Raw genomic sequence first — 16,653 nt, 5'->3', positions numbered from 1 at the left:
ACCTCAGGCAATCCACCCGCCTTGACCTCCCAGATTGCTGGGATTCCAGGCATGAGCCACTGCACCTGGCCTTACCCTGTCTTTGAAAACAAAACAAACAAGCAAACAAACAAACAAACAAAAACACTGTTCACTTCTGGCATGTTAAGTATATTCACATTGTTTGTTATTCAAAAAGCTTCAAGAAATTTTACGTTTGTAAAATGAAAACTCAAAACCTGTTAAGTAACAACTGCCCATTTTACCCTCCTTTCAGCCCTTGAGAAACATTCTTCCCCTTTCTGTTTTTATAAATGTGACTGCTTGACATATCTCATATAAGGGGTATCATATACTATTCATTGTTTTGTTACTGGCTTAGTTTAGGTAATATACTATTCTCAAGGTTTATCTTAAAATCTGACAAGTTTTTTAAATGTGACAAGTTTTTTTAAGGCTAAATAATATTCCACTGTATGTATATGTTATATTTTGTGGTGTGTATATAAATCAAAAAACAACTGAGTTGCTTCCACCTTTTGGTTTTGTGAATACTGGTTCAATAAACATAGATGGTTAAATATCTTCCAGGTCCTGAGTTGCATACTTTGGATATAGATTCATAATTGGAATTTCTGCATTTGGTGATACTTTCATGTTTAATTATTTGAGAAACATTTATAACATTTTTAAATGATGGCTATATTTTTATCTTCCACCAACAATCAGCATATGTTGCATTTATATTGCATCATCAATGGGTTTGCTGCTTTTTAAAGATTTATAATGGCCATTCTAATTGGTGTGAGGTTATTTCAGTTTTCATTATAATTTTTATCCATTTCTCTACAAATTACTAATTTTTAAATATCCTCTCAAATGCATCTTTCTGTTTAAATTATGTGTCCATTTCTAAATCTAGTTATTCAACTGTTTTAAATTTTAACAGTTGCTTATATATTCTGAATATTAACTCCTATCACATGTGATTAGTAAATATTTTCACTCATTTTCTAAAAGGTATTGTCACTCCATTGAATGTTTTCTTTGGTGTACAGAAATATTGAATTATAATGTAGTTAAATATTTCTGTTCTTTTCTTTGTTGGTCTTGCATTTAATGTTATATCTAAGAAAATGGTGCCAAGACCAATGTCATGTCTTTCCCTTATTTTGTTTCTAAGAGATTTGTTATTTTATTGTGTCTAAGTATTTTATTTAAACTATTTTTGTATATGGCTCAAGAAAATGATCCAACTTGATTTTATCAGTATAGATTTTTAGTTTCCAACATTATATTTTGATTATAAAATCTAATTATTACTCAAATTTGATAAAATATTATTTCACTTTATTGTGTGGTCATGGCAACATGGTGGAAGATTATTAGATCGTATACAAAACAGTTTATTTCTGAGCTCTCTATTCTGTTCTTTCATCTGTTTATCTGTCTTTATGTTAGTACCACATTGTTTTTGTTATTGTAGCTTTTAATGTATTTTCAAATCAGGAAGTCTAATGCCTCTTCGTTAATTTTCATGGGTGTTTGCTATAGTTCATAATCAAATTTTAAAATTTGGCCGGGCGCGGTGGCTCAAGCCTGTAATCCCAGCACTTTGGGAGGCCGAGGCGGGTGGATCACGAGGTCAAGAGATCGAGACCATCCTGGTCAACATGGTGAAACCCCGTCTCTACTAATACAAAAAATTAGCTGGGCACGGTGGCGCGTGCCTGTAATCCCAGCTACTCAGGAGGCTGAGGCAGGAGAATTGCCCGAACCCAGGAGGCGGAGATTGCGGTGAGCCGAGATCGCGCCATTGCGCTCCAGCCTGGGTATCAAGAGCGAAACTCCGTCTCAAAAAAAAAAAAAAAAAAAAAAAAAAAAAATTTCAACCAATATTCTTGTAAAAAATTGTGATTGGGATATTTATAGAAATTATATTACATTTGTATATCACCGTGTGTTGTATTAACATCTTCAAAAATTTAAGTTTTTGACTATTGAGCAAGAATATTTTGAAGAGTGTGTTTTAATTTCATATGGCTTTTGATTTGCCAGTTTTACTTTTGCTATTAATTCCTAGTTACATTCAGTTTTGGTCACAAAGCATAAGTGTATTATTTCAGTCTTTGATATGGTTTGGATTTCTGTCCCCACCCAAATTTCATTTTGAATTGCACCCCATAATTTTGACATGTTGTAGGAGAGACCTGGTGGGAGATCATTTTAATCAGGGGGACAGTTTCCCTTGTTCTGTTCTTGTGGTGATGATCAAGTCTCATGAGATCTAATGGTTTATCAGGGTTTCTGCTTTTGCATCTTTCTCATTTTCTCTTGCTGCCACAATGTAAGAAGTACCTTTCATCTCCTGCCATGATTCTGAGGCCTCCCCAGCCACGTGAAATTCTAAGTGCAATTAAACTCCCCCCCACCCCGGGTAGTTCTTTATCAGCAATGTGAAAATGTACCAATACAGTCTTACATTTATTTGTTGTTGTTTATTATTTGTTGTTGCTGTTGTTACTCTGTTTCCCAGGTCAGAGTACAGTGGTATGATTTTGGTTCACTGCAGCCTCAACCTCCCTGGCCCAAGTGATCCTTCCTACCTCAGTCTCCCAAGTAGTTTGGAGTACAGACATGCACTAGCTCATTTTTTTATTATGTGCAGTGACAAGATCTCATTATTTTAGCCATGCTGGTCTCAAACTTCTGGCCCCAAGTGATCCTTTTAACTTGGTCTCTCAAAGTGTTGGAATTATAGGCATGAGCCACTGCACTTAGTGAGTATTATTCAATTTAATAAGACATGTTATGTGTCCTAACAGAGCACACCAGGTACAAGTAAGAATATTATGTATTCCTTTGCTTTTGACTGGAAAGTACAAAACTTTTTTATTTTTATTATATGGTATGGATGGTTTATCATGTGGTACGAATGTCCATGTTCTCCAAATTTTATCCTGCATTATAATCCTCAGTGTTGGATGTGGAACCTGGTGGGAAGTGTTTGGGTCATAGGGGATCAGAGGTGTTTGGGTCATAGTGGGTCAGAGGTGTTTGGGTCATGGGGTAAGTTTCTCATGAATGGCTTGATACCATACTCTTGGTAATCATAAGTTTACACTCCATTAATTCAAGTGAGAGCTGGTTCCTTAAAACAACATGGCTACTTCACACTTTCTGTGTCTCTTATCATGTGATATGTCCAGTTACTCTTTGTCTGCCAGCATGATTGTAAGCTTCCCGAGACCCTCGCCAGAAGCAGATGGTGGCACACACTTCTTGTACAGTCTGCTGACTTGTCCGCCAAATAAACCTTTTTTTCTTTATAAATTGTCCACTTTTAGGTATTCCTCTATATGCAAAGTAATTAATGCAGTCTAAAATGTTACTCTGAGTTTTTTGTTTTGTGCAAGCTAGGCTTGAATTCCTGGGATGAAGTGTTTAGTTCACCTTGTACTCCCAAAGTTCTGGAATTACATTTCTTTTTATTAAGTAGTTTAATTAATTTGTATTTTATTTTATTGCTTTAAAAATGCAGTCAATGGCCAGATGTGGTGGCTCACACCTGTAATCCCAGCACTTTTTGAGGCCGAGGCAGGTGAATCACGAGGTCAGGAGTTTGAGACCAGCATGTCAAACATGGTGAAACCCAGTCTCTACTAAAATACAAAAAAATTATATGGGTATGGTGGCAGGCACCTGTAATCACAGCTACTCAGGAGGCTGAGGCAGAAGAATTGCTTGAACCTGGGTGGCGGATGTTGCAGTGAGCCAAGATTGCACCACAGCATTCCAGCCTGGGCAACAGAGTGACAATCCAGTCTGAGCATCAGAGCAAGTCTCCATCTCAAAAAAAAAAAAAGAAAAAGAAAGAAAGAAAAAGAAGAAAGTGCAGTTGGTATTACCAGTTTTATTCTCACTGTTTTTGTGTTTTTTGTAGATATATTTTCTCATTTTCTGTTTTGCTGCCTTAATCTTTATTTTAATTTTGCGGTGATTTTTTTTGTTTGTTTGTTTTGCATATTTTTATAAGTATTTCTTTTGTAACGATCTTAAAATATGGAAATTTCATAAAACATCTTAAGTTAAAAAAAGATATTTTAATCTCATAACAACCTCAATTGAATACAAAAAGTATACTTCTGTATTTTCCAGTGTGTTGATTTTAAAATTATTTCATATTGTATATCTATTAGCAGATTTATGCAGACTTGTATTTTGTTTATCATATTCTGTACAACCTTAAGAGTTTTATGCACCATGATTACAATAGTAAAGACTTCTATATGTGTGTATGTTTACATCTAATAGAGAGCTTTATATATGTATGTGGTTTTATGATGCTGTTCAGTATCAGTTTATTTTTCAACAAATGGATCATTTTAGCATTTCTTTCTTTTTTTTTTTCTATGCAGAGTTAGGACTATGGTAGTAATGATGAACACTCTCACCTTTTATTTTGGAAATTATTTATTTATATCTTCTTTTAGAAGTAAAATAATTTATTAAGTATTAGTGGTAAGAAATTTTTTTATTGCATCAAAATTTGGGAAGTTGTTTGACTTATTTGTTTTCAAGTAAGCTATGTATTACCTTTTTCTTATGTTCTTCTAAAATTCCTTTTATGAATATATTCATCTACTTGATGTCCAGTTTTTCATTCCATTTTTAATTTTGTTTCAGAGTTTTATATTTTTGTATTATATATTTTAGGATATGTCATCTCACACCAGTTAATTGTGTTATGATTATAACCACAATTTATAATTGTATATGACAATGTTTTTATAATTATGTTATATTATTAATCATGTTTATAATTGTATATGACAATATTTAACTCTTTATAATTTAAGACAATGTGGAGCAGCATCAAATATGAATGAGCCATATTTCTATTGCCAATATAATGATCTCTTATGTGTTTTTGCCTGGATAAATATTATCCCTGCTTTTTTTTTTTATGATTTGTGTATTTGTTATGTTTATTGTGAATGATTATTTAACCCTATCTCACTGATTTATCATTTTTTTAAAAAAAATTTCAACATCTATCAGTGAATCTGTATTATTTTTGTGTGGAAGAATTTTTTTTTTTTTTGACAGAGTCTTTCCCTGTCACCAGGCTGGAGTGCTGTGGTGCAATCTCAGCTTCACTGCAACCTCTGCCTCCTAGGTTCAAGCAATTCCCCTGCCTCAGCCTCTGGAGTACCTGGGACTACAAGTACTGCCACCACACCCAGCTAATTTTTTATATTTTCATAGAGATGGAGTTTCACCATGTTGGCCAGGATGGTCTCAATCTACTGACCTCATGATCCACCTGCCTCAGCCTCCCAAAGTACTGGGATTACAGGTGTGAGCCATTGCACCTGGCCAGGAGAAAATCTTAGATTTGAAGATAATTTGAAAACTATTATATATCTGAATGTGTTCCAGTCATTGTTCATTTTTACTTGTTAATACCACACAACAAAATTTACAATACAATATTATTAAATATTCATTCTAGTCCTGTTAATTACATTGACATTGTTATGCTACATATTGCTAGAATTTTTATCTTGCAAAGCTAAATCTCAATACACATTACATAACATAAATTTGTCTCATTTCCTGGAATTTTTCAAACACCACTCTGTTTTCTGTTTCTGAGAGTGCAACTGCTTTCTGTATCTTACACAATCTCTTCATTTTTCTGGCTGGCTTATTTTATTTGCATAATGCAAATAAAATTTATAGTTGTTAGAATATTTTCTAGTTTTTGAAAACCAAGTAATATTTAGTATTTTTATATTTTAAATGATACCTACTGAATGATTTGGTGACAGAAATTTGCATGGCTTCAAGAATGCAATGTGAAATTCCAACAGCATTGCATTAAATTTGTAGAGTACATTGAGCAGTATGGACATCTTTACAATATTAGTTATTTCCACCTTTGAACAACAGCATGTTAAACAGTTTATTGCTTAATTTCTATATATTTGTGAATTTTTCAGTTTTTATTGTTGTTTTAAACTCTCATTCCATTTTGATATTTGTTTTAAATGATATTTGATGATATTAGTTTTAAAAATTTTGCTCTCTTGTGTTACTTGTTATGACTTTTGTTTGTTTGTTTTTGGCCTAAGAGGTGGCCTAGGAAGGAGAATGTTGTATGAGTTATAAAGATGAGTGTATCCTGATTTTGTAGAGGAGTGTTCTCTATACCTCTGTGAGGAATAATTGTTTTATACTGCCTTCAAGTCCTCTTTTTCTTTACTAATATTCTGTCTTGTTTTATTTTTATTATAGAATGTGGGGTATTGAAATATCCTACTGTACTTATATATGCTCTGTGATTCTTCAGTTTTGTCAATATTTTCTTTATATACTTGGAACCTTAATGTGAGACACACAACACACACACACACACACAAATAAATGTACATAGAAATGTGTCATAGGTTCCCAGTGAATGAATATGTTATTACTTAATATCTTTCTTTGTATCTTTGGAGTTTGGACTTAAAGTAAATTTTTAAAAATATGACAATTTTTGACTTAAAATATAGCTCATATATTATTTTGACCTGTTCTACTCTCAGTTGGTTAATATTTGCATGGAACATCTACTATTTTGACACTTTCAGATTTGTTTTGTTTTTTTTTTCCTGTCATAAAATCTGAACTGACTTATAGAAAGGCAGGCTGGGTGTTGTTTTTTAAAGTATGTTTCGTAAATCTCATTATTGAAAGTATGTCTCTTGATTGGAAAGTTAATTATATATGTGTGTGTGAATATACATAAATATAATTTTCTTAAATAGACTTACTAATGTTATTTTATTGCTTTATTTGTTTCTTGTATCTTTCTTCCTCATTTCTTCTCTTTCTAGTCTTCCTTTGTCTCTTTTTAATTTCTGTATTAATATGCTTTCACTTTCTTATTTTCTTTCATGTATCTATACAGATATTTTCTTTGTGTTAACTTGGGGATTACATAAAACCTCTAAAAGATGCAACAATATACTTTAATCTTATAAAAAAATAACTTCAGTTGCAAGCAAGTATTCCTCATTACATTTGCTCTCATTTGTTATTTATATTACTAATTATATCTTTTTATGTTGTACATGTATTAACAGATGTTTATAAAAATTTCTATGCTTTTGCAAATTTTATTTTATTTTATTTTATTTTTTGAGACGGAGTTTTCACTCTTGTTACCCAGGCTGGAGTGCAATGGCACGATCTTGGCTCACCGCAACCTCCGCCTCCTGGATTCAAGCAATTCTTCTGCCTCAGCCTCCCGAGTAGCTGGGACTACAGGCATGCACCACCATACCGAGCTAATTTTTGTATTTTTAGTAGAGATCGGGTTTCACCATATTGACCAGGATGGTCTCGATCTCTTGACCTCCCAAAGTGCTGGGATTATAGGCATGAGCCACCATGCCCGGCCTTACAAATTTTAAAGAATAAATTTTCTTGCACTATCATGATAATGCTAAGGAATTCAATTTTTTTGTATGTGCATATCTTTTCCAGAACAATGTATTTTCAAATAATTAAGTGTTCCTTTTTGAATTATGTTATTTTCAGTGAAAGAAATTCATTTTATCATCTTCGATATATAGCACACATGCTGTGCCAATATACTTTCTCAGAATGTAGTTATTTTGGAAGGTTTTTTTTAATATTTTAATTTCTGTAGAAGTTTTGCTGTTGATAGTATTCTCACTTAACATTTTTTTTTTTTTTTTTTTTTTTGAGGATTTTGACTGTAACACAGAGTTTCCTTCTTGCCTGCAAATTTTTTGGCAAACTCACTGGTTATTTTATAAGACTATGCTTGTAAATGACACATCACTTTTCTCTTGCAGCATGCAAGATTTTCTTTTCATTTGTGACTTTTGAAATTGTATTTATATATGTGTTTGTTATAAATATCTATGTGCATATCCCAGTTTGTTTTATTGAGCTTCTACCTTTTTACATTATTTTTTCTTCTAGAATTTTTTAGTTATTTCTTTTTGCATGTTTAGCTTTTACAACTTTTTGATATTTTAAATATTTTTGTGCTTATTCTAATTTTTAAATTTTTAATAGTTGTCTGTGTTCCTCTTTCTCACTATTATTTAATTTATTTAAATTTTAAAAAATTAGTTTATACATCTTCATTTTTTATGTTTCCTTTCTGAACAGTTTATAATTTTTATATGGGGCTATTTTGCTGTAATATTTTCTATTCATTGTAATTTTTGATTGAGATTTGGACATTTAAAAAAATCTACCTCTCATAGTCTTTGAAATGTAGCCTTTTTTTTCTGGCATACATTAAAACCTATTGTTTTAGCCAGAGATTCTGGGAATTTCTCAGATATGTTCTTAGGATGTATATTATCTGAAAATTTGTGTTTATTTTTAGTTAAAGAAATTTATTAGTGTTTCTGCTTAATGGCCAGCCCTTGTTTGCTACATGTGTTTTCTCTCTGTAGTACTGCAGTCTCTCTACTGCTGTAGCATCTATTTTAGATCTTAGCAGATTCAAACTGTCATTCCAAAAAATGCTATTATAGTAGTCTGCTTTCATGCTGCCAAAAAGACATACCCAAGACTATGTAATTTATAAAGAAAAAACTTTCAATGGACTCACTGTTCAACATGGCTAAGGAGGGTTCATAATTGTGGCAGAAAATAAAGACAAAGCAAAGTGGCATCTTACATGGTGGCAGTCAGAGAAGGGGCATGGGCAGAGGAACTCTCTTTTATAAAAACTATTAGATTTTGTGAGACTCCTGTCACAAGAACAACATAGGATATACCCCTACCCATAATTCCATTACTCCCCACCTGGTTTCTTCCACAACTAGTGAGAATTACAAAATCTACAATTCAAAATGAGGTTTAAGTGGAAATAGAGAACCAAACCATATTAGCCACCACTTTCTTTAGTATTTAATGCCATGGAAGACAGAAACCAGTTTGTGAAAAGACTCTTAGAAGTTAGAAATAGAAATGTATGTGTCACTACTTTTTTGGGGTTTATTTTATTTATTTATTTATTTTGGTAAAATTGAAAAACAAGTTGGCAGTTTACTTCTAAAGGCACTATATTCTGTTTTGGGAGCAGGAAGAGCTCTGCTGGATAAGTGTAACAGAATTATTTTTCTATGTGATTCTTTGCATTGTGCTCACCTGGGGTACTGCACACAAGTAACTTATTTATAAATCTTCCACAAATGTGTTTTCATCAGTATGTTTTTGTTGAATTTAGATGTCTATAAAGGAAGTAGGTCCTGTGGTGCTTTTTTATGCCATCTTGCTCATGCAGTTTGCATAATTTTATAGGTTAGATATATAGAGTATACAAATCTTAGTCTAGCAAGTGAAGTAATTTGTTATTTTTATTTTCTTTTCAGCTATGTGTTCTTATTTTGCCCAAGACCTTTGGCTAGAGCAGGATATAAAAAAAACATTTCAAAAAGTGATAATGAGAAGATATGGAAACTGTGGGGATGAAAATTTACCACTAAGAAAAGACTGTGAAAGTGTGGATGATTGTAAAATGCACAAAAGAGTTTATAGTAAACTTCAAAAATGTTTGACAGCTACCCAGAGCAAAACATTTCTATGTTATAAATATGTAAATGTCTTTCAAATATTTTCATATTCAAATAAATCTAAGAGAAGACGTGCTAAAAAGAATGCTTATAAATGTGAAAAATGTGACAAATCATTTTGCATGTTTTTACATCTAATTCAACATAAAAGAATTCATACTAGAGTGAATTTCTACAAATGTGAAGAATGTGGCAGAGCCTTTAACCAGTCCTCACACCTTACTAAACATAAGAGAATTCATAGTGGAGAGAAATCCTACAAATGTGAAGTATGTGGCAGAGATTTTAACAAGTTCTCACACCTTACTAGACATAGAATTCATCCTAGAAAGAAACCCTACAAATGTGAAGAATGTGACAAAGCTTTTAACTGGTCCTCATGCCTTACTCAACATAAGAGAATTCATATTGGAGAAAAACCCTACAAATGTGAAGAATGTGGCAAAGCTTTTAACCTGTCCTCAAACCTTTCTCAACATAAGAGAATTCATAGTGGAGAGAAACCCTACAAATGTGAAGAATGTGGCAAAGCTTTTAACCTTTCATCAACCCTTACTACACATAAGAGAATTCATAGTGGAGAGAAACCCTACAAATGTGAAGAATGTGACAAAGCTTTTAACTGGTCCTCAGACCTTACTAAACATAAGAGAATTCATAGTGGAGAGAAACCCTACAAATGTGAAGAATGTGGCAAAGCTTTTAACCGGTCCTCACACCTTACTCAACATAAGAGAATTCATAGTGGAGAGAAACTCTACAAATGTGAAGACTGTGGCAAAGCTTTTAACTGGTCCTCACACCTTACTCAACATAAGAGAATTCATAGTGGAGAGAAACTCTACAAATGTGAAGAATGTGGTAAAGCTTTTAACTGGTCCTCAAACCTTACTGCACATAAGAGAATTCATAGTGGAGAGAAACCCTACAAATGTGAAGAATGTGACAGAGCTTTTAACGAGTCCTCACACCTTACTAGACATAAGAGAATTCATAGTGGAGAGAAACTCTACAAATGTGAAGACTATCGCAAAGCTTTTAACCGGTCCTCACACCTTACTAAACATAAGGGAATTCATAGTGGAGAGAAACCCTACAAATGTGAAGAATGTGGTAAAGCTTTTACCTGGTCCTCAAACCTTACTATACATAAGAGAATTCATAGTGGAGAGAAACCCTACAAATGCGAAGAATGTGACAGAGCTTTTAACCAGTCCTCAAACCTTACTAGACATAAGAGAATTCATAGTGGAGAGAGACCCTTCAAATGAGAAGAGTGTGTCAAAGCTTTTATCCATTTCTCAAACTTTACTAAACGTTAGACAATTAATAATGGAGAGAAATCCTGCAAATGTGAACAGTGTGGCAAAGGCATTTGTGTATTATTAATCTTACTGAACATTAGAATCTGTGCTGAAGAGAAACCCTATACAAATGTGAAGAATGTGGCAAAGGCTTTTGTGACTCCTCAGCACTTAATAAACATAAAATAATTCATACTACAGCATATGGGAAAGCTTTTTAGCAGCCCTCAACACTAACCATAAGCAACTTCATATTGAAGAGAGTTCATCATAAAATATATGTTTACAGATGCAGTAACTATGAAAACAACATTTACTTCAAAATTAAGTCTATGTTTACATCAATAATTCACAATAGAAAAAACTAAGACACTGACCCTTCAGGCATTACACTAAATTGGAATGTTGAGTGTAGAAATTATTGAAAACTGAAGTTGTTAGATAAATTATTTCTATATAACTTTAACAAAATTGGAGAGTTGTAGTTGCATTCAAAGGATACTTTTTTCATTTACAAACTTCACAGATTTATTTTTGGAAAGTCAATAATCAACTCACAATTTACTTCATGTGGCATATTGTATTTTTATGGTCATAATAAAAATTATATAGAAATATAAATAAAATTCATATGTTTCTATGTCTCAAGTATTTTAAAAATTTGTTATATATTTTTCTTTAAACATGTGAACTGCCTACACATACAGACTTTTAGTTTTGATTCACATACAGTTAAATATATACATGTTAGTCTAATGAAATGTCTTAAGTGTAATATAATTGTAAAGTAAGTGTTTTTGTGTGTATGAGGTTTACCAATTTTCAGACAAAGAGCAATATTGAAACAAAACAAATTAATACGGTGACTAGTTTACTAGAAAACTAAAAACCTCAAGAATGATGAATGCAAATCTATACTCTATTTTTTATTTAATTCATTATTATACAGACCCATACTTTTCCTGTTTCTTTTAATTAGCTTTTTGTTTTACAGTATAAAAAGTATTCATTGTAACCCAGTTAGTAGATAATTTTCATAAAATGTATTAGGGCAGACAAAATAATTTTTAGATGTAATTTCCTAATTCATGTTTTTTTATTTGTTTTGTTTTTAGAGCATTTTATTGTTTCCAATTGGAGAAATCTCTATAAGCCTACTGTTCTTTAGTTATTGATCCTTTAAATTTTTATAATTGGCATAAGTACATTTATCTGTTAAGCCAGTTTATTCAGGGAATTACTTGGGAGGCTTCATGAATCATGAGGATTTTGAGTTTTTCTTTCTGGGTTTTCTTTGAGCTGGAGTCTCGATCTGTCACCCAGACTGAAGGACAGTGGCTCAATTTCAGTTTACTGCAACCTCCACCTCCTAAGTTCAAGAAATTCTTGTCTCAGCCTCCCAAGTATCTGGGATTAAAAGTGCCTGCCATGGCATCAACTTAATTTTTGTATTTTTAGTGGAGATGGGGTTTTGCAATGTTGGACAAGCTGATCTTGAACTCCTTACCTAGTTGATCCAACCCTCAGCCTCCAGAAGTGCTGGGATTACAGGTGTGAGCCACTGTACCCAGTGAGAATGTTTTCATATATAAATGTAGCAAACAAACATGATACTGTTTCTCATGTAACAGATGCTCCATAATAAGCCATAAGTATTTTTGCTGGAGTTAGTTTGCCAGCTCAAGTCAGATATGGAAAATATCAATGGTAAAGAAATAATGTTGCTTCTTCATGTGGAGACAACATTATTTTCCAGGCTGCAGAGCAGACACTTGCTGAATTTAAAGATAATTTCTACTTCTTTTTTTTTTCTGATTATCTTCAGTTTTGTTTGTCTTCTTATGTGTATTTTAACTATATATACATCACTGACGTTCTTTTTCTGTGTTATGGCTACAGTTTTCTCACTTTCATTTTTATGTCATGTCATTTCACATGGTACTTTGTAGATTTTGATGAGAAAATTGTTTCTGTTTTTGTTTTTTTTTTCCTCGAGATGAAGTATTTCTCTTGTTGCCCAGGCTGGAGTGCAAGGGCATGATCTCTGCCCATCAAAACCTCTGCCTCCTGGGTTTTTCTTCTACCTTAGCCTCCCAAGTAGCTGGGATTGTAAACATGCACCAAAATGCCCAGCTAATTTTGCATTTTTAGTAGAGGTGGGGTTTTTCCATGTTGGTCAGGCTGGTCTTAAACTCCCAAACTCAGGTGATCCACCCACCTTGGTCTCCCAAAGTGGTGAGATTACAGACATGATACACTGTGCCTGGCCTGAAACTTTTAATGCAGTAAAAGTTGATTTTAAATGGAGAGTTTGCTTGTCAATATAACTTTGACATCAGATAAAGGGTATACACTATTCACAGGGGGAGAGAATTAAATTACTTAGCATTTTTTTGTAAAAGAAATTTTAAAAGATTCTTACAGAAAGTGTGTCAAATATGAAATATATCTTTATAATTAAATTTCTAACAGTTAATGGTAATAAATTTTTAATGTTTCATGATACGCTTATGGCACAACTTATGTTTTCATGCAAAATCTCTATATTTAAATGTGAATGTTACAGATTGCCAAATAGTAAAATAACTCTGTAGATTTTATATTTGAATTTTTATATTGATATTATAATTTGAAGGAATTTCTCACTTTTATTTTATATATATATTTGGGGGTGAAGTTCAGCATATAGTTTTTATTCTTAGTCACCTATCTGTAGCCAACTCCTTGGTTATTTTCTTTGGAAAATATGTGGAGATTATGTTAGTTTTTGAATTAAAATATTTTGTTTTTCTGCATGCAAATTTGTTTACTATGTTCACAGAGTGGCCAGTCATGGGACCACCAGCAGTCATGGGATCACCTGCCTTTCTACTGTCTTTCATTTCATTAGCATTAGCACCAGAAACTTCAGGTGCCCCAAACTTAACGTTAAAGTCCTAAAGTAAATCGGCTTCTTCCAGGCAGTGTACAGGGTCCAGGGCATGATGTTAAGTATTGAAGTTTCTATGGTTATAATTGACATATGACAGAATAGCACAAAGCTATAACTATTCAGTCAAGTTTATGACAAATACAGATCATATTTGAAATATTGTTAACTTTCTATAAAATTCTAAAAACACATTTTTTAACATGACATGAAACAGGTACTTATTTTTTAAACCATGATATTTTCAAGTATATATACATTGTCAAACACTTAGCCTTGTGTAATAAATGCATTAACTAAGAGTGCTAGCTTTTTCTGGTGAGACCACATGGCATTGTCTTAGCATTTTTCAAAAATACATATACATTTTTATGAACTATAGTCATCAAGCTGTACAATAAATCTCTTGAAATTATTTTTCTCTATACAACTATAAGTATGTATTAGACACCTATATGTATTAGACAACTATATGTATGTATTAGTATGTAACAGACATTTTTCCAACCTCCCTTTTCTTCTAATTACCTTGACACCTGGTGGTCACCATGTTATTCTGTACTTCAGTGAGATTAAGTGTTTTAAGAATACATTTGTAAGTGGAATCAGGAGATACTAGTCTTTCTGTGACTGGCTTATTTCAACAAATATAATGTCTTCCAGGTTAATACAGGTGACTGAAAATAATAGAATTATTTAAAAAAGTAAAAAATATTCCATTTTGTATATATAGGATATTGTATTCACTTCTGTATTAGATGTTGAAATGTTGGTGCCATATTTGGGCTACTGTGAAGAGTGTTGCAAACAACAGAGAAGTGCAAGTATTTCTTGATTCTCATTTTGAATATATATCTAAAAGTGTAATTACTGGATTATATGGTAGTTCAATTTTAATTTTTTTTTCAGAAATTTCTATTTTTTTTTTTTTATGGTTGTCCTCATTTACATCCAAACCAATGGTGTGTAAGCATTTCCTTTACATCTTTACCAATGTTTTCTTTTTATTTTACTTAAATATCTCATAGATATTTCTTTTTGTTTTAGTATTTTTGTTTTTCTCATAGGTAAATTTTATAAATATCCCATAGGTATTTTTTGTTTGTCTTTCTCTGACAATAATTGACATTGAGCATTTTCCAGTTTATCTCTTGGCCATGTCTTTTCTTGAAAAATATTTAAGTCTGGGCTTGTCATGGTGGCTCATGCCTGTAATCCCAGCACTTTGGGAGGCAAAGGTGGGTGGATCACCTGAGGTCAAGAGTTTGAAACCAGCCTGGCCAACACAGCAAAACCCCATCTCTACTAAAAATACAAGAATTAGTCAGGCATGGTGGTGCATGCCTATAATCCTAGCTACTAGGGGGAGCTGAAGCAGGAGGATCACTTGAACCTGGGAGGTGTAGGTTGCAGTGAACTGAGACTGTGCTGCTGTACTCAAGCCTGGGCAACAGAGTGAGACTCCATCTGAAAAAAGAAAAGCCTGCTTCTCATAGTTATTTGTTTTCTGTTTTGTAGTCATTTGAGTTTCTTGCATATTTTTTATATTATCTTCTTGTCACACACAAAATTTGCAAATATTTTCTCCCATTGTTCAGTCGTCTCATAATGTTGATTGTATCAGATTCTGTGTAGCAGGTTTTTACTTTGAAATAATCTGACTCATCCATTTTTTCTTTTGTTCCTGGGATTTTGAGGTTAAATTTAGAAATTCACTTTCCAGACTAATGTTATCAGGCTTTTAGTCAATATTTTTTGTAGCAGTTTCAGAGTTTCCAGCCTTACATTTAAGTAACTAATTTATTTTAAATTCTGAGATGAGAATCTTATTTTATTGCTTTGCATGTGTATATAAAGTTTTCTCAACACCACTTATTAAAGATACTGTCTTTTCCCTAAGGAACTGTCACCTTTTTAAGTATGTTACTAGTATTTTGATAGAGGTTGCATTATATCTGTAGATCCTTATGTATAATAGATATATTTAACAATATTAATGTCAATTAATGTGTAATAGTTCTTCATTTGTGTATTATTTTTTTATTTGATGCTCTTTGGAGTATAATGTAAAGTGTTTCAACTTTTTGGTTGAATTTATTTCAAAATATAGTTACTACAGTTATTGTGAATAAAATTGTTTTTAAATTTCATTTTGAGATAGTTGTTAGTGTGTTTATAGAAATCCTACTGATTTTAGGATGTTGCTTTTTGTTGAAAAACAGTTCTTTGAATAAAGAGAACTTCCAAACAGGCTTTGTGTGAGCAAAATGGCTGTTTATTCACCTGGGTTAATTCCTATTCATTTATTTCTGTTGACTTTGTCAAAGATAAGTTGGTTGTAGAAGTGTAGCTTTATTTCAGGGCTCTCTCAACTGTTCCAGGGATATATATATAGATAGATAGATAGATATAGATTAGATATAAATATTTTTATATATATTATTGTAACAGAATCATATTATGCTGGTAACTGTAGCTTGTTGTACAATTTGAAATAGCTTTATTTCAGGGCTCTCTCAACTGTTCCAGGAAGATATATATATATATATATATATATATATATATATATATATATATATATATATATAATTGTAGCAGAATCATATTATACTGGTAACTGTAGCTTGTTGTACAGTTTGAACTCAGGTAATTTGAGATCTCCAGGTTCATACTTTTAGTGTAAATTTGCCTTGGCTATTTGGACTGTTTCATTCTTTCATATAAATTTTAGAATAGTTTTGTTTAATTGTATAAAAATTGGAATTGATAGTTTGATAGAAACAGCACTTAATCTGCAGGTTACTTTAGTCAGCCTGCACATCTGAATTAT

The 16,653-nt window shown here is 32.3% G+C and overlaps 1 protein-coding gene across 1 annotated transcript in view; it reads left to right on the top strand.

Annotated features, from left to right (window-relative positions):
* The window catches only part of LOC105734021 (zinc finger protein 724-like), a 52,733-nt gene extending 36,657 nt beyond the window's left edge, over positions 1-16,076 (top strand). The window contains exon 4 of the mRNA XM_064362733.1: positions 9,390-16,076. Within this exon, the coding sequence (XP_064218803.1) occupies positions 9,390-10,861 (1,472 nt within the window). The 3' untranslated portion in view covers positions 10,862-16,076. The remainder of the gene's footprint in view (positions 1-9,389) is intronic.
* The last annotated feature ends 577 nt before the right edge of the window (positions 16,077-16,653 follow it).

The sequence above is a fragment of the Aotus nancymaae genome, unplaced genomic scaffold (genome assembly GCF_030222135.1).
Source record: "Aotus nancymaae isolate 86718 unplaced genomic scaffold, 86718_ANA_hifiasm-v0.15.2.pri h1tg000049l, whole genome shotgun sequence".
Taxonomy (NCBI): domain Eukaryota; kingdom Metazoa; phylum Chordata; class Mammalia; order Primates; family Aotidae; genus Aotus; species Aotus nancymaae.
Note: the sequence above shows the minus strand (reverse complement) of the source record. Positions and strands in the feature narration are given on the sequence as shown.